This window comes from Balaenoptera physalus (assembly GCF_965194825.1).
Source record: "Balaenoptera physalus genome assembly, chromosome: 2".
Taxonomy (NCBI): Eukaryota; Metazoa; Chordata; class Mammalia; order Artiodactyla; family Balaenopteridae; genus Balaenoptera; species Balaenoptera physalus.
The window spans coordinates 12,083,455-12,106,087 of record NC_138883.1 but is presented as its reverse complement, the minus strand read 5'-3'; the positions used below and the strand labels follow the sequence as shown (position 1 = coordinate 12,106,087).

General features: G+C 47.8%; 1 protein-coding gene across 3 annotated transcripts in view; it reads left to right on the top strand.

Annotated features, from left to right (window-relative positions):
- Positions 1 to 22,258, top strand: part of SLC24A4 (solute carrier family 24 member 4) — a 172,238-nt gene extending 149,980 nt beyond the window's left edge. For all 3 annotated transcript variants that reach the window (XM_082451331.1, XM_082451330.1, XM_082451332.1), the window contains exons 13-17: positions 4,878 to 5,044; positions 9,523 to 9,637; positions 13,746 to 13,858; positions 14,290 to 14,355; positions 15,531 to 22,258. In XM_082451331.1, the coding sequence (XP_082307457.1) occupies positions 4,878 to 5,044; positions 9,523 to 9,637; positions 13,746 to 13,858; positions 14,290 to 14,355; positions 15,531 to 15,683 (614 nt within the window). In that variant the 3' untranslated portion in view covers positions 15,684 to 22,258. The remainder of the gene's footprint in view (positions 1 to 4,877; positions 5,045 to 9,522; positions 9,638 to 13,745; positions 13,859 to 14,289; positions 14,356 to 15,530) is intronic.
- Positions 22,259 to 22,633: the final 375 nt, after the last annotated feature.

Sequence of the window (22,633 nt, the reverse complement as noted above, 5' to 3'; positions counted from 1 at the left end):
TGTTTCTTAGTTCTAACAGTTTGTGTGTGTGTGTGTGTGTATTCCTTAGAATGTTCTCTATACAAGATCATACCGTCTACAAATAGGGATAGTTTTATATCTTCCTTTACAATCTGAATGACTTTTACTTATTTTCCTTGTCTACTGTTCCTGGCTCAAACCTCCAAAACAATGTTGAATAGAAATGATAAGAGCAGATATCCTCATCTTGTTGAAGGCTTTCAGCCTTTCACCATTAAGTATGATGTTAGCTGTGGGGTTTTTATAGATACCCTTTATCAGGCTAAGGAAATTTTCTATTCCTAGTTTGTTAAGGGTGTTGGATTTTGTCAAATGACTTTTTTCCCTCAATTGAGATGATTGTGCCATTTTGTCCTTTATTCTATTAATGTGGTGTATTGCATTGATTGAATTTCATATGTCAAACCAACCTTACATTCCTGGGGTAAATCCCCCTTGGTCGTGGTGTATATTCCTTTTTATGTGTTGCTGGATTCAGTTTGCCAGAATTTTGTTAAGGATTTTTGCATTCGTATTCATAAGGGATATTGGTCTGTAGTGTTGTTTTCTCTTGATGTCTGGGTTTGGTATCAGGGTATTACTGGCTTCATAGAGCAAATTGAGAAATGTTCCCTCCTTCTTTATCTTTTGGAAGAGTTTTATGAAGGACTCATGCTAATTCTTCTTTAAACATTCGGTGGAAATACCCATGAAACCATCTGGTCCTGGCTTTACTTTAAAGGAAGCTTTTCTGATTACTGTTTCAGTCTCTTGTTATACGTCTATTCAGATTTTCTATTTATTTCTTTTTGAGTCACTTTTGGTAGTTTCTGTCTTTGTGGGATTTTTTTCTGTTTCACCTAGGTTATCTAATTTGTTGGCACACTGTTGTTCATAGTATTCCGTAATAATTCTTTTTATTTCTGTAAGGTCCTTAGTGGAGTCCCTCTTTCATTCCTGATTTTAGTAATCTGAGTCTTCTCACTTGTTTTCTTGGTCAGTCTAGCTAAAGGTTTGTCAATTTTGTTGATCTTTTTAAGAACCAACTTTTAGTTTACTTGATTCTGGGTTTTGTTTTGTTTTTCTTTTTCTTTTTTTTTTTAACTTTTTTTGGGGGGGGGTTATTTATTTATTTATTTATTTATGGCTGTGTTGGGTCTTCGTTTCTGTGCGAGGGCTTTCTCTAATTGCGGCAAGTGGGGACCACTCTTCATCGCGGTGCGTGGACCTCTCATTATCGCGGCCTCTCTTGTTGTGGAGCACAGGCTCCAGACGCGCAGGCTCAGTAACTGTGGCTCACGGGCCTAGTTGCTTCACGGCATGTGGGATCTTCCCAGACCAGGGCTCGAACCCGTGTCCCCTGCATTGGCAGGCAGATTCTCAACCACTGCGCCACCAGGGAAGCCCTGTTTTGTTTTTCTATTTCACTTACTTCTACTTCAATCTTGATTATTTTCTTTCTACTTTTTTTGAACTTAATTGGCTCTTTTTGTTTCTTAGTGTAGAAAGTTAGGTCATTGATTTAAGTTCTTTCCTCCTTTTTAACATAGGAATTTACAGCTATAAATTTCTCTCTAAGCACTGCTTTCACTGCATTCCATAAGTTTTGGTATGTTATGTTTTCATTTTCGTTCATCTCAAAGTATTTTCTAATTTCCCTTGTGATTTCTTCCTTGACCCATTGGTTGTTTAGGAATGTGTTATTTAATATCTACATATTTGTAAATCTTCCAGTTTTCCTTCTGTTGCTGCTTTCTAATTTCTTTCCAATGTGGAATGATTGTAGAATATACTTTGCATGATTGAAATCCTTTTCAATTTATTGGTGCTTATTTTATGATCTAACATATGGTCTATCCTGCAGAATGTTCCATGTGAACTTGAAAAGAAGGTATATTCTTCTTGAATGTATATATTAATGTTTTTCATCAGATTTGGAAAGTTTTTGAGCATGAGTTCTTCAAATATTCTTCCTGCTCCTTTTTCTCTCTCCTCTCTTTCTGATACTCCCATTATGCATATGTTGGCATGTTGGATGGTGTGCCACAGGTCTTTGAGGCACAGTTCATTTTTATTTACTCTTTTTCTGTTCCTGACACTAGATAATCTCAGTTCACCTATCTCCAAGGTCACTGATATTTTTCTTCTTCCTTTTCAGATTTGCTATTGAGCCCCTCTAGTAAAATTTTCATTTTAGTTATTGCACTTCTCAATTCCAGAATTTCTGTCAGCTCTTTTTTATAAGTTTTACTTCTTTATTGATACTCTCTGATGAGAAATCATTCTCATACTTCCCTTTTGTTTTTGAGACATTTTAAAAACTTTTTTGTGCATATTTAAAAATAGCTGATTTAAAGCCTTTGTCCAGTAAATCCAATATCTGGAATTCCTCAGAGATGGTTTCTATTAACTGCTTTTTTTCCATGTATAAGCCATACTTTCTTGTTTCTGTGCATGTCTCGTAATTTCTCTTGTTGAAACTGGACATTTAAAATAATATATTTATTAATCTTTTCCTCCCTTTATGAATTGTTAAATAAAAATACCAATGAAAAACTTGAAAATAAATAAATAAATAAAATAATATAATGTGGAATAAGAAGAAGAAGAAGAAATCACATTCTTCCCCTTCCCAGGACTATTTGTTGTTGCTTTATTGTTGTTGTTTGTTTGGTGACTTTTCTAATTCTGTAAAATCTATATTCTTTGTTGCCTGACCACTGAAATATCTGTGAGGTTAGCCTAAGGTCATCTAATGATTGCACAGAGATTTCTTTAGATGCCTGGGTCGAAACAAGTCTCCCAGTCTTTGCTGATGGGCTCTGTGTGTGTTTGGGGGCACGCCTTTAACACCCAGGCAGGCAGTTTACAACTCCACCTTGGCCTTTACTTCTTGTTTTCTCAGAGTCTCAGTTTTAGGCAGAAGTGAAAGCTTAGGACATTCTCAAGTCTTTCCTGAGCCTGCAAATAACCCTGGGAACAGCCCTACGTGTGCTCATGGACTTTCAGATTCCCAGAACTATGTGGGAGCTTTTCCAGGCCCTCTGTGGATATCTCATTACCAGCTTCTCCTTTTAAGCTTTTTCATTAACCTATTGTTTGTCTAACTGTTATCCACCACCTCAGGCTGCACAGTTTTCCACAAGTGCCCCTGTTTTCAACAAATGCCCTCAAGGAAAAGGCTGTTCATACTGGGTGAGCTCTGAGTCAGGTAAAATAAAGACAGCCTTGAAAGTGGGGTCTTCCAGGAAACCAGCAGACACGTCAGATAATGCCAATCCTCTGGGAATGGACTTGGAAGGAGCTCTAATCCTGTCCTACCCTTTCTGGTGGATGCCAGGCTACTGGTCTTTCAAGGCTACTCCAAAGCTGATGAAAGGGAGTGAAAACAGGGCAAGTTAAAATTCTATATAAAGTTCACTGTTCTTACTGATACCCAGCCAATTTTCTTAAATAAACACTCCCTGGATTGCTACAAGGCTTTGGTTAATTTCCAGAGTTCTAAAACAAGTTGAGGGGCTTTCCTGGTGGCGCAGTGGTTAAGAATCCGCCTGCCAATGCAGGGGACAGGGGTTCGAGCCCTGGTCCAGGAAGATCCCATATGCCGCGGAGCAACTAAGCCCGTGTGCCGCAATTACTGAGCCTGTGCTCTAGAGTCTGTGAGCCACAACTACTGAAGCCCGCGTGCCACAACTACTGAAGCCCGTGCACCACAACTACTGAGCTTGTGCTCTAGAGCCCGCGAGCCACAACTACTGAGCCCACATGCCACAACTACTGAAGCCCGCGTGCCTAGAGCTCGTGCTCTGCAACAAGAGAAGCCACCACAATGAGAAGCCCGCGCACCGCAACGAAGAGTAGCCCCCACTCGCCGCAACTAGAGGAAGCCAGCGCACAGCAACAAAGACTCAACGCAGCCAAGAATAAATAAATTTTAAAATAAATAAAATAAAACAAGTTGACTCTGACCATTTTTGCTAGTGTTCTCATTGCTTTTATGGAGGAGAGAATTTTCAGAGGTCCTTCCTCCACCATTTCATTGGCATCACCCACAAGCCTATTTTGAGCTTGCATGTGCTCAAAATACCCAGAGGCTTATTAAGGACACTGTGCTTGCACTCAGTGGCTTTTGAGGCCACTTCTCCTCTGTTGAATTGTTTGCGGAGTCCCTTGGTAGGGGCCAGCGAGGTCATGCCTGCCAGCAGGACACCACATTTCAGTCTTGCATCTGCCACTGGCTATGTGACCTTGGAGCAAAGGAGCTGAGAGTTCCAGAGCACCTGCTGTGCCAGGCTCTTTGAGCTGGCTGTTTTATGTACATTGTATCATGTCATTTTTGCAAGAACCAAGAAAGAGATAATGTTCCCATTTAACAGGTGAAGAAACTACTAAGATGCAAAATGCTCAGCACTATGCCTGCTACACACAGCAAATATTCCCTGCATCAACTATCGTGCTGTTGTTACTTACAGCTGTTATTGTGAGAGGAGGAAGTGGAGTTGAGGGGATTGCTCAAGGTCATTTGAATTCCAGCCCAGGTCTGACTCCAAAGCCTATCCGTGTATTCCACATCCCCATTCCAGCTGCCCTGTGCAAATCTGTTTCAGCTCTGGGTCTCACTTTCCTCATCCTGTCAAATAAAGAATTTGGACTGACAGAGGTTATTCAATCAACAAACACTTAACTGTCTTGCTAAGATCGCTTCCAGGTTGACGGTATGAAGGTGTGTGATTCTGTGAAGTCCGTTGCTAGGAGTCACATTCGTAGCATTCTCTTGTTTGGCTTGAAAAAATAAACCGATGGGTAGACTGGCAGGTGTGTAACCCAGTGTGTGTTTCTCTCCTCCCCCCTTCTGGCTCCGCCCCATCCCTCTGCAGAGGCAAGAGGGGACAAAGCCAAGTGGGTGTTGACCTGGCCACTCATCTTCCTCCTGTGCACCACCATCCCCAACTGCAGCAAGCCCCGCTGGGAGAGGTTCTTCATGCTCACCTTCGTCATGGCCACGCTGTGGATCGCTGTCTTCTCCTACCTGATGGTGTGGCTGGTGAGTGGCAGGAGTGGGGGTGGACCGTACGGACAGCTCCTGCCTGGCACCTGCCAACGGTGCAAGAGCTGGTCTCAAGAGCACGCTCAGACACTGCTCTGCCACCTGCGGCAAGTCACCTACCTTAACAGACCTTGGCTTATTTCTCAATAGGAAGGGGTTTCAGCAGAAGTGCGTGGTGCTGTGCTGGGCATCAGGGATACCCAGGTGGACACAGCATGGTCCGTGGTGGCCATAGGAGGCAGATGAACCTTCACACGAACAGCCTGGGACACGCCGCCCTGGTGTGATGGGAAGAGGAATATGGGGGTGGTGTGGAGTCTCTGTAAAAAGCTCTGGAGGGCTAATCACTAGCCTCCCTTCCTTTTCCGTATCCATAGGGGAATGTGATGGAGACTGGAGTCAATGGAGACAAACACAAGGCAGCCCTTTCCATGCCCCCTGCCGAGGGATGCTCCTCTCCCCTTTCTATGTCCAGGCAGAGATATAAACTTTAGGTAAACTCTTCTAGTCCTCATAACAACCCGATGGGGTAAGCCGTTTTATTATGCCAGTTTTACAGATGAGCAAACTCAGGTCTAGAGACTCAGTCATTTGCCCAATTAGTTACACAATTAGCAACTATTGCACAATTAGTTACACAGCTAGTAAGTTCTAGAGTTGGGGTTAGAACCCAGGTATTGGTCTCCAGAGTCCAGGATCTCAACCAGTCTCCTGAACAGCCTCTCAGTTTGTTACTGGAATCTTCAGGTGCCGTTTGGACTAAAGATTTTCAGGCAGAGAGGCTTTGGCGTAGATCCTCTGGCCACACGTGACAGCTCCCTGTAAAAACCTTTCACCGGCTGGGCAAGGCCAAGCAAGAGCCCCTTCAGCCTCGCTCTGCATCACCCTGTGGGGTTCCCTCCTCTTCCCCTCCCCTCCCCTCACCGGGGGAGCCCGGGAACAAGGAGGGAAATAGGTACCGGACCTCTGCATTTCTATTGGGAAGCTCACCTGTCAGCCACTCACACCTCAGTGGTATGCATGTAACCATTTCACTGTCATCCTAACACCTGATGTCTCCTCACACCTAACACACAGGGCAAGGTTGTCTTGGTTTCAGAGACACAGGGGCTCCCTTTCCCTTAACCCCAGGGAAGCAGTTTGGTGGGGAAAGAAGAGCTGTGGGGTCACATGGGAATGGATGTGAATCCTGGTTCTCCCCCTGTGAGCCGTGAAACCTGGGGAGGTGACTCAGCTTCCATGAGCCATGGTCGCCCCCTCTACGAAATGGACTGGTTATTGGGAGAATGGAAGGTCTCTGTTCAGGCATCAGGTCTGAGCTTGCAGCCTGGCAAATTGATGCTAACTGTAAATATCAGCCATGTTCACCATGAGGTGCAGCCAACACTGTTTCCACGCTTGTTCAGATAGAGGTTTACATGCCCTTAGATGCTGGTGTGTTTGCATGCGTGTGCGCATGTGTGTATGTGCACGCACATGTGCACGTGTGTGCGTGCACGTGTGTGTGTGTGTGTTTAGGAAGAAGAGTTGGAAATAGCTACTATCCAAACCCCCCAGAAAAGGATGGCAATCAGACATAATGAAAACTGGCCTCAAAATGAACTGAATTTGCAAACTTAAAATTTTCTGAATAGGGTTAAAGGCCAGCCCCTCTTTACATTTGGTAAAAGGGTCCAGCGATTTCTCTTACTAAAGTGCATTCCCCAAACGACATTGCTAGTGAAAAAAGTATTTCATGACATTGGAGTGGGTGTGAGAATTAGGGAAGATCAAATTAATGAATGTTTGAAATTTGTTTCTTCTCTAATTAATGAAAACAACAGTATTGTGAAATCAGTTCTACTCATTAGCCGTGAGGTAGGGCATTTAATAACACTCCCAAGCCCCCGACCTTGACTTACAAACCCCACTCTCACTTCTTAAAGCAGACTCTTGGCAGTGGCTTGGCGAGAGATACGGGAACCACCTTGCTGGGGCACTCTTGCCTGTGGTTTTGAACTTCAGCTGGCCTCAGTTTGAGGTGATTGAATGGCCTCCACAGTAGAAAATGGTAAAGACAACAGTGCCACATTAGCCTGATTTCTACTGAAGAAAGATGTGCCTGCCTGGGGGCCATGCTCTTACTTTCCTCATGTCCTGATGGGGGCGCCAGGGAGCAGTGACGTCTCACCTGCCCACGCCTTACCCCAGCCACCCTTCACATCTCTCACCCCCAGCGCTTTGCAGAAAACGATTCTTGAGTGTCAGTGTCAAAAGGGAGAGACCTCCAAAGAGGGTCATCCTGTCCAGCACCTTTGCCCAACTGGGGAGTTGAAAACCAAAGAGGAGGCGTGACTTCCACAAGGTCAGGCAGATGGTCAGCCCAGCTCTGGACTCGCCTCTGCCTCCCTTTCTGAAGCCCAAGCATCAGGAGGGCTCAGAGGGCCCAGGGCTGGAATCCAAGGCAAAGCCATGCTCACGTAGCATCTCTGGTCCTGAACACTTGGAGAGTGTGTGCACACACACAAAACCTTCCTTCTGTCCTTCCAGCCTCCGGCTTCTTAGCCATGGAGTTCAGTAATTTAAGAAAAAAAAAAAAAAGGAAGCATGCCCAGTATTGCCAGAATAACCCAGTCTCCTATACGTATGACATCTGGCATCACCCATTAAAAACATGTCAACCACAGCCCGGCCGGGCTTGTGGAGACCTCCTGCACGGCCAGCATGGGTTGAGCATTGATGGATCGATCAGCTGTGTGGTTTTGGTGTCCTCAGTGTCTCTCTTCTCTCACAGCCCCGGGCAGGCCAGTCGGTGTGTGCTCTGCTCCGCGCCTGGTGATGCTGAGCTGAGCACTATGTTTTGAGGGTAGAGCATCTTCAAACCCACCTGCAAAGCTCTGTCTGAGGAGGGATAGCATTTCAGTCCATGAGCTCTGACTGCATTCCAGGGCTGAGCTTTGCCCTTAGAAAGCACACTTCGTCTGGGTCTAATCACCCTAATTTTCTCCGCCCCCATAGATTGCAAGACGAGTGATTGAAAGAGAAAGGAAACATACATCTATGAATGTCTTGCACAGACCAGGCACTGTCACCTCATATTTTCTCACTTAATCCTCATTTAAAAGTCCATTTTACAGATGAGGGAGCTGAGGCTCAGAGAAGCAAGCCAGCTTATCCTAAGTCACCCAACCATTTGCTGGGATTGGAGCCATCAGCCAAGATGTGAACAACCCTAAGAAATGCCACTGTTCCCGTTTTCTAGATGGGGAGGTGAGCCAGGACTAATGGGCATTTTGAATGGGGTTGTCCAAGTAGTTTCTAGGGCTTTCCATCTGGCTGCTGCTCAGGGCCCAGCCACCTCCCAAGTGTCAGGCATTTATTAGAGGACTATGTGACCATGCCTCAAGATCCTTAAAAGCCTGCGAATCCTTTGATCCTACAGTTCTATTTCTTGGAACTTATCCTAAGGCTATAGTAAGATGAGATCCCAGAGAAGTTCACACAAGACAGCATGACGGCGAGGTTGGGGCGCAGCCTTCAGAGTTGGAAAGACTTGGCCTGGGATCCCTGCTCTCCTGCTCACCGGCTTCATGCCCACGCGCATTGTAGCTTAACCTCTCTGATCCTCATTTCCCTCGGCATAATAACAGTGCCTCTCGCACCAGTGGGTGGTGAATAATAAAGAGTACCTGAGATTGTGAAAGTAAAACACCTGGAGAGGACCTGGTACGCAGTAGGTGCTCATTAAATGTTACTTGTTACCATACAGTGATATTGTAAGACCAAAAACCGAAACCACTTCCATATTCACCAGTGACGGATTGGTGAAAACTTTAAAGCCATGCAATGGAATCCATGCATCAGTTTAAAATAATGTTCTAGATGAGTATTTGAGTTGGAAAGATATTCACAATGTATTATTACGTGTAATAAATAGCTGCAAAATATAGGTCGGTGCTATAATCTGATTTTATTTTTTGTCTAATACACACACCAAAAAGAAGGTCAAGGTATATGCTAAAGCAGGGGTTTTCAAATGTGATTCCCAGACCAGCAGCCTCAGGATCCCAACCACCTGGGAACTTGTTAGGAATGCAGATTCCTGGGCTTCACCCCAGACCTCCTGAATCAGAAACTCTTGGAGTGGGACCTGGAAATCTTATTTTAACCAGCTCACCAGAGAATTTCCTACATGTTCAGATTTGAGAATCATGGGCTGATGCAAAGTGTTAATAGTGGTTGTCTGAGGGTCTTGAGAAATGGTAGGTGATTTTTACTTTCATTTTACTTTATTTTCTAAACTTTTTAAAACAGGAAACACGTATTACGTAATCTGGAAAAAAGAACACGCCAAAGATGGTTTTAAAATAGAACCGTATTCCAGATTTTTCTGTTGGATACAGCAGTACTGTGTATAAGTTAAAAACACTCAGATATCAGCACATTTTCCAGGGGCGCTCCTCTGTGGGTTGATATCTCCCTCGACTCTTCCGCAGGTGACTATTATTGGATACACCCTTGGAATCCCTGATGTCATCATGGGCATTACTTTCCTTGCAGCAGGCACAAGCGTTCCAGACTGCATGGCCAGCTTAATTGTGACGAGACAAGGTATGGATCACCCCTCAGCCCTGACAGCAGTCAGCGTCACCACGCGGGCCCCTACCCCCAGCCCCAGTTACAGTTCGTGGCCCCCGTGACTGGCAGTCGTTACGTCCTGCTATGAAGGAAACTGTGACAACTGGAAAGCATCATGTATTAGATTCCATCCATGGAGAGAATACTACCAAGATCAACTCCTCCAGACCTCTAGAAGCATTTGTGTGGAGTTGTATAAAAAGGGACTTGTTCTGGGAGTTCCCTGGTGGCCTAGTGGTTAGGGTTCTAGCCTTTCACTGATGGAACTGAGATCCCACAGTCTGCGCCGCATGGCCAAAGGAAAAAAAAAAAAAAAAAAAAAAAGATGAACTTGTTCCGGCACCACCAATGTGAGATTGAGCAGAGCTGGAGCCCAGACTTTTTATAGCAAATGCAATAGGAATGAGAAATGTTCTGATCCCGGGAAAGCCAAGCGAGGATATCCTGTATCTCCAACTATTTTCCAATTCTCCTTCAGAATTCTAGACCTTATGTAATGTTATGGTTTGCCTGGCGGTTTTTCTTTGGAGCTAAGTGCCATGGGGTAAGCAAGGTGAGGAATACCAGTGTGCTCTTTGATGGCAGAACAAAAGAGCTGTAAAGAGCCAGCCTTCCTTTACCGCTCCCTTTCTACCAGTGAGATAGCATCCAAGCCCAGACCTCCACAGATCTTCCTCTGTAGATGGAAATTTGAAAGTATGGGGGGTAGGATGGGCAAATAATGGAGTGGAATCTCAGAGGAGACAGGAGAGGAGAGCAGTGTCCAGAGAGAAAGTTGGTTTGGAAAGAACGAAAAAGTTTTATTTCTTCAAGATAAAAGAAAGGGTTGATTAGTTGGTCAGTCAGTCCTGAGAAAACACGAATTGAGGGGAAGGAAGGGTGGGAGTATGTTTGGCAGTAGGCCGGAGCCTTGTGGAGGATGGGGACAGCTGGGGACAGCTGGGGACAGCGGCTGAAGGGTTTGGAATTGAATTGAGTGACCTTTGAGGTGAGTGTATTCATTTCCCAGGGCTGTCGTAACAAAAGTACCCCAACTGGGTGGCTTAAAACAACAGAAATGGATTCTCTCACAGTTCTGGAGGCTAGAAGTCCAAAATCAAGATGTCGGCAGGACCGTACTCTCCCTGAAGGTTCTAGGGAGGATCCTTCCTTGTTCTCTCCCAGTTTCAGGTGGTTGCCAGGAATCCTTGGCTTGTGGCTGCATCCGTCCAGTCTCTGCCTGTGTCTTCATGTGGTATCATTCCCTCTGTGTGTGTTTGTCCAAACTTCCTGCTGCTTATAGGGGCACCAGTCATTGGATTAGGTCCCACCATAATTCATTATGACCTCATTTTAATTGGATCACATCTGCAAAGACTTTATTTGCAAATAAGGTCACATTCACAGGTTTCGGGTGGGCATGAGGGCGGGGCACTATTCAACCCAGTACAATGAGTAAAAGGAGAGCCGATGAGCGCCTAGGGCCTGGCTGATGCTCAGTGGCGTGAATTTGGGTGGGATTCCGGCATGAATTTGAAGTCATATCAGCTCCAACAGCACACGGATGAGAGATCACAAGTTCATCCAGAGCTGGGGTTGGCTGGGTGGGCACAGTGGAAGGTCAAGGAGGCAAAAGAATGTGCCATTTAAACAGCTGGCCTTGGAGTCCAAGCTAGTGGGTCAGGGCAAGCTAGTGGGTCAGGGGGTGGGGATCATGATACTAGAAGATTCAGGGCTTGGAGGGGAGGGTCCCAATGAGGTCAAAGGGGCTCTGTAGGAACAAGGACAAGTGGGGACATCATCTCAGAGTGGCTCCTGTGAGATGCAGAATGCAGAAACAGGAGGGGTGAGGCGGGGGTGGGAGTGTAGAGTTGTTGTGAGTATGATGCTGGTGTGATTGGCAGGGGGTCCAGCAGACCAGGTTAAAGCCTGGACAGATTCTTTATGGCGGAGGACACAGAAACCTCTGTTCGGAATCCATCACACAAGGCAGGAGCCGTGCGGCGAGCTCTAACAGAGGCTCTGCATCCTGGGCTCCCTGAAGGCTCGCAGCCGAGAGCGTGGTCCAGGCCGGCAGCATCAGCTTGAGAGAAATGCAGACTCTCAGGCCCCGTCCCAGCCCCACTGAATCAGAGTCTGCTTTTTTTTTTAAATAATTTTTATAACTTTATTTTTTTAATTTAAATTTATTTATTTATTTATTTTAATTTTGGCTGCATTGTGCCCTCGTTGCTGCGCACGGGCTTTCTTTTAGTTGCGGCGAGGGGGGGCTACTCTTCATTGCGGTGCACGGGCTTCTCATTGCGATGGCTTCTCTTGTTGCGGAGCCCGGGCTCTAGGCGCGCGGGCTTCAGTAGTTGGGGCTCAAGGGCTCTAGAGTGCAGGCTCAGTAGTTGTGGCGCACGGACTTAGTTGCTCGCGGCATGTGGGATCTTCCCGGACCAGGGCTCGAACCCATGTCCCCTGCATTGGCAGGCGGATTCTTAACCACTGCGCCACCAAGGAGGCCCCCAGAGTCTGCTTTTTAGGACCCCCAGTGAGTCGTGTGCTCTTGAAGTTTGAGAAGTGCTGCCGTAAGATTCCTCAGAGGGCAGAGCCTGCGCAGAGCAGGCAGTCAAACCTGAGAAGCTCTCCTCCCTCTTCTCCCAAACCTGGGCATCTTTGTGCCTCCTGACCCATCCGGCTAGTGCCTGCCTCCTCACCAGGGGCAACTAGCTGGTCCAAAACAGTTGCTGCTCGTTCCTGTTTCACAAAATCCTGGGAGACTGGAAGGCGGGTTTCCCAGAGGTACCACCCCTCAATAGGACTCAGCTGCCGAGATTTTGAAGGCACTCAGATCAGTGCCCAGGCAGGCAGGGAGGGAGCTGTGAGGCCCTAGAGGGAGGCATTGTGTCCTGGAGGTCAGCGGGTGACAGCAACAGGGCGGGAGGAAGTGGGCTGTCTATACTAGGGGGGGCAGGAGGTCAGATGGAGGTGAGGCAGTCGTCCGGATGCTCTTCTGAGTCTCTGTGAGCTTCTCAGCGACCAAGGCAGTTTTATGGGCACAGGCATGTGTGTTTCAGGCTTGTTCATTCCACGGACGTTTGTTTGTGGCCAGATTATGACAGTCGTGTCGATTAAGGGCTAAGGGGCCAGGTGAAGACAGGTTTCAGCCCTCATGAGTCTTATTTGTAAAAGTTTGTTTACTAACTTTTGATACCTCTCAAGTCATTAAGTTCCTAAGACTGTGTGGCTGGCATGAGACTGGACAGTGGGGCGGGAGAGGGAAGGTGGTGACACGGTCCCTCACCTCTAAGATGCTTCTAGTCTGGTTGGGAGGAAAGAGTTCACTCTTGGGAGACCACTCAGGCATAAAACCTGATGCCCTGTCATCTGGGTCAAGGTCGTGGTGCCATCACCTGGGTCACAAGTATACATTGAGGATGAGGCCCCTTCCCTCCCAGAGCACCTGGGAGGCTTAAATAAGAAGCGCATAGTGGGGCCTCCCAAAACACCGGCTGACACCCCTGGCCGGAGGAATAATGAAGGGCTCTGGATTAGTTTCCTAAGTCAGCCATAACTACCACAAACTGGGAGACGGGAAAACAGAAACTGACTGTCCCACAGTCTTGGAGGTCAGAAGTCCGAGGTCAAGGTGTCAGAAGAGTTGGTGCTTTCTGTCTGTTCCAGGCCTCTCTCCTTGGCTCGCAGACGGCTGTCTTCATGTTCAGAGGGAGCGCTCCCTGTGTGCGTGCCTGTGCCCTAACGTCCCCTTTTAATGAAAACACCAGTCATATTGGATTAGGATCCACCCTAAGGACCTCATTTTAACTTGATTACCCCGGAAAGACCCTGTCTCCGGATAAGGTCACATTCTGAAGTATTGGGGGTTAGGACCCCAACATATGAATCTTGGGGGGTCACAATTCAACCCACTACAGGCCTCACATGTAAGACTTCATGAAGGGAGTAGATCTTAGTCCTCATTAAAAGGCTTTAGAAACGTGGGGTCCATGAGGAAGGAATTCCTTTCTAAGGAATAACCCCGATGGAACAGTTATGGGAAGGAACGGGTTTCCAGCGACCTGCTCTTAATGAATGACATGTCGATTGTTCCCTGCAGGCCTTGGTGACATGGCGGTCTCTAACACCATAGGAAGCAATGTGTTTGACATCCTCGTGGGACTCGGCGTACCATGGGGGCTGCAGACCATGGTTATTAATTATGGATCCACGGTAAGTTCGTCTCGCTTCCTTAGTGAGATGACGCCAGGCACATGCGCTTTACATGGAGTGATAGTGGTGTTGGCCCTGTGCCAGCCAAGGGCTGCAGGGGATGCACTGCCCCCTTCTCCTTGGCACGCTGGCAGCCACTTTGTGCAAAGGCGTCCCGAGCAGCCTGGGCAGTGCCTGCAGGAGGCAGCCCGTGTTTGCCCTGCACTCACGGGTGCTTTGGCCCCGTGTCTCTGCCCACTGGCACGCCTGTCCCCTCCTAGTTCATATCCTTAGATGAGCAGAGACCTCAATCCATGGTCACGTGCTCACCGTGAACACCCACCTGTGGCTTCCAGATAAGGGAGGGAATAAGCCCGAGCACACTGGGCTCCCAGAACGGATGGGGGCCTGAACAGCCCAGAGGTTCAGGGCATGTGTGTTTGTTTTTCCAGGTGAAGATCAACAGCCGGGGTCTGGTCTACTCCGTGGTGTTGCTTCTGGGCTCCGTTGCTCTCACCGTGAGTTTTTACAATTCCAAAATAGAAGCCTCACACATATATCATTTCCTCTGATTGTGCACAGTCTCTGACTCCCCTGCCCCTTCCCCTTGGCAGTGAGGGGTAAAGCAGTAAAAGCATATAAATTCACAGATACCCCCAGAAACAGTTTCTGCCAAGAATGTTGGCACCAAACACTGCACTTTTCCCTGAGCCACTAAGAAGTCCCTAGAGGAAGTGAGTCACGTTACCTCTCTTCTTGCTGCCCGGTCTCTCTCCTCTCACTGGTGCCAGTAGGAGACAAGTCCTCCCCCAGCCCATCTGAGCTGACATGGGGGCCTGATGGTCAGGTCTTGGGGCTGGCACACCGTGATACTGAGGTCTCCTCATTCCACATGCCCCAAACTGTGCTAACTCTACCTCTGCTTACTTTATTCCATCCTTACAAGCACCTGACGATATTCTACTTTGCAGAAGTAATCAAGGCTCAAGGGTTAAGTAACTTTCCCAAGGTCACAGGGATAGGAAATGACAAAGCTGGGATTTGAACCCACACTGGTCTGTCTCTAAGGACCCATGGCATTGCTCTGATGAGGTAACTCTGATCCAACCCTTAGGAGGCCTCAATTCAGGGATAAGAAAGAAGGTTGTAAAAGGACAGGTGGGCAAGTCTGGAAAGAACATAGAAAGAGGATGTGCTCCAACCCAATCTCACACACACACACACACACACACACACACACACACACACACACACACACACACACACACACGTGGTCCAAGCAGAAGTTTGCCAGACGTGGGCCAGCAGGAGCCTTGGAAGTTTTGCTAAAGAAGGCTGAGGATGCCAAGTTCTGAAGCAAAGGGAGGACCCAGTGAAAGTCCCTGGTTGTCACTAAAGAAGGCCCGGGAGGGCATGTGCATCCCCAGGAAGTGGTGTACGTGCCCCGGCAGAGCCGGTGCCCTGAGGCCAGCTGCTGTGTGTGCCTGGAGTCTGCACCCTTTCATTAGACAAGCGTAAAGCCTGCAGGGCTCATTCTGATCAAACCAAGGATCTACCGGCAGCGCCCCTCCGCCCTTGCCCACCTTTTGCAGAAAGTTCCGGGGTTCATCGCTCGTGTGTAGTTTTCCAATAAAAGTACCTTTTGTAGCATTTCTCTGCCCCCAAGCCCAACACTCACACGCTCTCCTTCCAGGTCCTCGGCATCCATCTGAACAAATGGAGGCTGGACCGGAAGCTGGGGGTCTACGTGCTGGTTCTCTATGCCATCTTCTTGTGCTTCTCCATAATGATAGAGTTTAACGTCTTTACCTTTGTCAACTTGCCGATGTGCCGAGAAGACGATTAAAGCGGAGCCACTGCCCCCCAACCCGGGAGCTCTTCTGGACACTCCGGCGCTGGCGTCCTCCTTCTCCTCCCCTCCCCCACCACGAGTCTCTCCTGCACCGGCCGCCACCGTCCGTTCTTTCATCCTCGGGAAGGAAGAGCCGTCGTGGCCTTTGTATGGTCACGGGCCAGGCTGCTGGGCATCCTTCTCCCCCTCGGGGTTCTGCCCCACAAGAGGCAAGATTCAGGGGCCGCTGTTCGAGCAGCTTCGCAGCCCTCTGAGCCACCAGCCACAGGGACGTGGCATGTGTCTCCTCTTTTGGACGCTTGAATCACAAGGACTTCTGTGTGCTGGTTGTCCTTCTGTCACACTGCGGCCTTGGAAATGAGGCGGGCGGTGAACACAGGGTCTCCTGTGGCAATGCAAAATAGGAGTGTTGTTCTCAAGGGTCCCCTCTGGGCCAGAGAGTGTGGGTTCCTTGGGCAGCGTGTGCTACTAAGAACCTCTGAATCCTGCTGGAGGCACTTACGGTTTGGAGGGAGCAAGGCTCCGCTTGTTGGGAGTTTGGGGCTGTGACGGCAAACACCCCAACCCTTTTTCTGAAAAAATTGGAAGAATGGAAACAGTTGTTCACAGCAGAAGAGAGAAAACGAGTGAATATTCTTATCACTTGCATTGATGCATTCAGAGAATGAGCAATGAAACATTAAAAGTAAAATGTTAGCTATACATCTTCATACTTGAAAAATATCATTCCATACAAAGAACCTTGATGGGGACCAAAAAGGTAACGCTTATGGAAAACAAATCCTATGTATATCGTGTTGCACTGACGCTAAGATGTTTGGTTTGGAACATAGAAAACAGCGGAAGACTAACATCTAAACGGGTGCTAACTCAGAGACACGGTGGAGATGGTAGTTTACAGCCATTCATTCCAGACCTCCTGTGGCATGGGACGCGCGCTGTCAGTTTGGGTTTGTCATTTCTTTGTTAATGCTCTGCTCTCAAAACCACCCCGTTCAAAGGCCCAATTGTTTATATGCCCAACAAATTTCATAGCCTGCTGAACTGGAATGCGTGTGCCAGAAGTAATGGTTATTGACAAGAAGAGAGATTTCCTGAAAAACCACCAATTGCTCTCTGCTGAGCTGGAGGCGAGTATGAAAACCGTAACTTGGAATTTTTTAGAGCTAAGGTTGTTGAATCTTATAGTTTGCTCCACAGGAAAGGCCAAAGATGGGAGGTTGATTCAAAAATAGATAGAAACATATTAAACAATTTCGACTGCTTCATAGCTCTCAAATATATATTAAAAAGATCTACGAACACAAACCATTCCTGGTTTCTAAAAAGAAAGCACAATTCATTTTATACAGAGGTATTCTTTTTTTATTTTTTTAATGTTGCTATTGCAAAAGTCTATCAGATTTGATGCACTTTTAATATTGGGCTGTTTTGCACAGAGGACTGTATGGGAACGCCCCACGATGGTGTGAGGAAAAGAGGCTTTTAGTGATTCACCAGTAATCGGTCATGGGTGATGAGTGTAAATCCGATAGCTTATTCTTTCCTCAGACACAAAGGTTGTGACCCGCAGTGGAATTTGTGGCTGTGCTTTTCGGGGCCTCCTGAATTTCAGAAGGAGGACGTGTTCAAGCTTGTCTCCCTAAAATTCCCTTAGCGCGGGCCTAAGACATGACAGCTCCGTCTCCAGCCTTCTCTTCTGAATCCTCATCAGTGTTAGTAACTACACCAGGTTAAGACTTCTCTTTTCGTCTCTCTACTTAGATACTCAGCGGTCTTCTGGTTGAGGAGAAGGGCGAGTTTCCTAAGAAATTAGCTAAGTGGGAGGCCAGGGAGCCCGTTGGTTCATCAGTATAAACGTCTCGATGCAGAGGGTTTCAGAGCCCTCAGGACCGCTCCGTGCCCTCGTGAAATAGCAGCCTGGTCTTCTCCATCTAACAGAGTCATCCAGGTTTCAAACTGCGTCCATCTCTGTTTGGAGGCTCAAAACTGCCCTGTGACATAAGTAGGGATTACTGTCGCCGTTTAACAGGAAATTTAGTCTTGGAGAGCTCAGGTGACTCTAGGTCAATGGCTAGTAAGTAGCAGAACAGGGACCAAGGTCCAGATCGCCACCCAGCTGAGCCAGTCCAGTGTGTGGCCATCCTTGGTGGGGCGAGTGTGGCTATGTCTTTGTCCTCGGGGTTGGTTGGTCCTTACGGTTTGAGTCAAAACTTCATCAAGTTTCTAGTTGACATCTGGGTGCTCCAACTCACATCCTAATATTTATCTCCATCCTGTGTCCCTATTATTTTCCAATAAAGGCCAAAAAATATTTTTAGCCACCACAAGGCACAGGCCACATGGTCCCTGATGACATCCCTGCTGGTGTTGAGTTCTTTGAATCCTTGTGTAGCTTTCAGAGAACACATCCTAATCACCCACCTCTTCCTCAGCAGAACCCATTTGAGATTATAAATATGCTGCAGTTGCAGTTTGAGACAAAAAATAATGTTTCTAGCATGTAGAGCCGTTCTCCTGGCTAATTCTCTTATGACTTTAATGTGCCAATGTAACTTCCTTAAAGCATCTATGCATTTATTGTATCTAGGAAACTGTATATACACTGTAGGTGCAGGATTCTCTTTTTTAACTAGATATTTTTCCATCTCAAGTTTAAAGAATTGCTTGATTAATTAGGCCTTCATTTTAAAATACTGCTTTCATCACTGCACTGGATTACTTCCTTTATTTTATTCCCGAAGCTAGTTAGCAGAAGGTAAAGTTACTCTGCTACAAAAATAGGCAATTTGAAAAATAAACTTAGCTCTTCGAATTGGGGGCAGAAAATGAACCACTGCACTCCGAAAACGTCTGTAAAAGCAGGGGCAGGTGGCTCCTGTCCATTTCTGGTTTGGAATTTACCTTCGCCAGCCCAAGCATAGTCAGGGGGGAAGGTGTGCAGTGTCTTGAGAACCTAGCCCTGGAGGAAGGTTCTGGGTCAGCTGCAGTAAGAGACTGCTGTTAAGGGCAGGTCGGGGGCATCCCACCCCCATCCTCCCTGTAACCCACAGCTGCTGGCCTCTGCGTTTGTCTTCCGTGTGCACCGACCTTGTGAGTTTTCACCTGTTCATTACCTGCTCCCCAAGCCCTCGCGCCGTCTATTAGGGCTGTTTCTTGCTTCTCCCCATCAATCTTCTGCCTTTACAGACCCAAGCAGCTGAAAAGGCATAACCCTCGGGGAGCCAGCTGAAACCAGATGGGCGCGCCCACCACTCTAGGGCAGCCCTGCAGACCCCGACCAAAGACCCCTTCTGGGCTGCCCAGGGTCTAGGTCCCAAGGGAAGAAACTGCCCCCTCTTCTCTTTTGACGAGGATTTGCAAGTCTCTTAGCATCAGCAGGAGCCCAGCCCTCAGGGAACACCGGACTCCACAAACAGGCTGGGAATCCAGGAAGGGTATGGGCAGCCTCTTTGGCTGACACCCTTCTTTCCTCCGGGCGTTTCCCCTCCCTGAGCCCTAGGGCCCCTCCCTCTCCTTAAGGTGGGTGTGGACAGAATCGAGATGGACTGGGAGAGGGTCACTTCCTTGCCTCCTTCCCCAGCTGTGAAATGGGCTAGCGGGGTCAAGGTGTGGAGCAGGGCAGGAGAGAAGCAGAGAGCCTCCAGCTCAGGCTGGCGCTGCCCTGTGAGCTCGTGGCCCTCCCATCCGCCCTGATGCTGAGTGGGCCCTTAGGGCTGGGGTTGGCCTTTCTCACACGCCGCCCTTTCCTTCTCTGGTAAGCCCTGTTCCTCCCCTGGCGGGAAAAGATGGTTGTACAGGTATGTGACAGGCTCTCAGCAAATGCTTGTTGCTTAAATAAACAAAGAACTTGCCTGTTAGGGTGAAAATCTTCAGGAGATTGTTCCCGAGTCCTGTGATTTAAATATTCCCAGGTCCCTCTAATGCCCTCTGAACATCATTTCTGTGTGAGTCTTCCTCCCCTTGGGGCAGTTAGCAGATGCGCCCAGGGCCCCTGAGATGGGCCACAGCTCAGCAGCTTCGTCACCACGTGGTGCTCATAGAAACTTCCAGAAATGTTTGAAAACGCTCTCTGGGCAGCTCTTGCGTGGCAGGAAGTCCATCATCCCCCATCCATCCCTGGACCCTATGTGCTGCCCCTGGCCCCTGCCCTTTCTATGTGGATTCACCCAGAGCGTCTGGGCACCCCACCAGCTGTGAGCCCTTACTCTCTTCAGCTGGTCACATGAGCCCCTCACGTGCGAAGATGCTCGCAGGGCCTTCTGGAAGCTTACAGAAGGGGCCCCTCCAGCACTGGGTCAGTCTCCCCCACTGTGTCTGTCATGTGGGTGGTAGAACAAGAGGGTCTTTGCCTGGGCCCATCCTACAAGGCAAGACACAGGTGGGACACAGATTTTGTTACCTGGCTCGTGTAGGGCCCCTTTGCCTTGCTGCAGAGACCTGTTCCCCCAAGGGCACAGTCCACAACAGTATTTTTGGCTGCGTTGGGTCTTTGTTGCAGTGTGCAGGCTTCTCATTGTGGTGGCTTCTCTTGTTGCAGAGCACGGGCTCAGGTGCGTGGGCTTCAGTAGTCGTGGCTCATGGGCTCAGTAGTTGTGGCTCACGGGCTTAGTCGCTCCGCGGCATGTGGGATCTTCCTGGACTAGGGATCGAACCCGTGTCCCCTGCATTGGCAGGTGGATTCTTAACCACTGCGCCACCAGGGAAGTCCCGCAATGGTACAGATTTTTTAAAGGCTGTTGCATTTGCTTCTTAATAGGGAAAATTAAATTGGGACACTAGCTTAGTATGTGCTTAACTTCAAACCTCTTAGCCAATGAGGTCAGTATCCAAAGTCACATGCTACCCAATCTCAAGGAAATGGTACCTGCATGAAATCGGGAGAAGAAGTGCTTTTCTCCCATCCTGCCACCCAGGAGGAGCTATTTTTTCCATCACAACAGGCAAGCCAGCTGGGTTGTATTAGAGCTTTGATTATTTTATGGGGATTTTTAAAACTTCTAACTTTTCAATGGCAAATGGCTCCCCGGTTCCCTTGGTCTCTGCTAAATCCTCACACACTGCTCGGGGCCAGGGGCGTGCTTGGTGTCATCTTTTACCTGCGTGCTTCTAAGGCTTTCCATCACCTCTTACGGTGCCAGTGTCCGGTCATCAAGGTGGCGTATCCTCCGCACACTTTGTAGCAGGGGTTGAGAACATTTCCTCTTCTAGTCTGGAAAAACATCTGCTTCCTGAACACCCTGATACAGAACCAGGGCCATGGGAGGTGGCTCTGACAGTTAGAAATGCCCACCGTACCCATGTGAAAGTCAAGCCCTTGCTTGTGTGGCTTTTCCATCGTTAGATTTATGGGCCTGGGATGGGCTGCTTCTTGGTTTAAAGCCCTATGACACACATGGGCATATCCACACCTATTCCCCCAGTTGCCGGAATTCAGACAGTTGCTTTTTATGCAACACGTTGGTTGGGACTTATCCACAGTAGAAGCCAATAAAGCCCTTAATCCTGGAGAAAGTATGTACCCTCGCCACCCCACCACTGGAAAACATGTTTTTTTAACTATCGAGAAAAAGTCTGTACAGCTTTTGGTTTCTAGTCGCATGGTTTGGTCTGATCGGCCTTTGTGCATAAAGGAGGATCCCAGACGACGGGGCCCTCCCTGCTCCCACCTCCGGAAGTTCCCAGATACTTGGGAGTATCCGGATGGACACGAAGTCCCCATTCAACGCAAGGAGCGAGGCCTTTCCTCCCACTGAAAATGGCTGGGATGTGAGCCAGGCAGCTCTGTTTTTCCAAATCAAATGTTCTGGAGGGTTTTTTCTGGCCTCACCTCCAGAGGTGCCCTTCTGAGCTCTAGAACACTTTCTGGCACTTCCTCCACGTGACTGGACCTAGGCTATTTGGGGGCCCAGTGGCCAGAGCTGTGGCTGAACCTCTGTGACCAGCTCTAGGGGAGCCTCGTAGGGGTCTGCTGGCCTGGGAGACCGGGTGTCTAATTCAGAGCACACGCTCCCTGGTAGACTGCCCTCTGTATATGTCTCCTGTCCAGCTGTTGCCAGTTGCTGGGTGTCTAAATACAAAGGGAGCCTTGATTACCTAGAGAGGAAAGAGTGCTGCCAGCCAGATGGGGCCAGGCCCACGTGCAGACACAGGAGCTGCTGAGGGAAGGGCAGGGGAGGCCTGGCACAGCCCAGGTGCCCAAGAGGCAGACTGGGCACTGTTTCCACAGGGCCATGGGATCTTCCTGGGACCCAGCAAATAGCAGGTAAATAGAACCAGAGGGCTTTCGTGCCCAGAAAGAACCCCCTTAGAAACAACCAAAACCAAAAACTTCTGAGGCTGTGACACATCACCTGAGTCCCCATGAGACAATTCCGGCATGCTAGGCTGAACGCTGCCATCTTTGTTCATCTTCTCTAACGGGCGAAGCAGGAGCAGTCAGTTGAAAAGTTGTACATAGTAAATATCTTTATCCTGCTATTTATTTTTTCAATAACTGTGACCTCCTGCACTGTGAATGCTCTGTGATATGAGATCCTTAGTTTAATAAAACTGTCATTAAATTTGAATGAATTGATATTATTGGTTACGAAACACTGGCATGAGTTTATTCTTATTGTGAAGAAAAATCTAGACTAAATATTGAACTAAATCTTTATAAGAAACCTAGCAGTCAGTATTGTAATACAATATATGAAAATCTGTACACGGTCAATAAAGTAAACGAATACAAGTTGTCTTTCCCTATAGAGAGCTTCCATTCATGTTTTAATAGACACATACATATTTGTAGTTTGGGAAAGAATTCTTTACACTGGAATAACAGCCATTTATTGAAACCATTTCTATTTGCATATTGAGAAGAAAATAAACTTCAAAAAGGATGAGGGTTGGCGCTTTTTAATTATAATGTTTGGTAATGAATAAAACAAAGCAGAAAACTC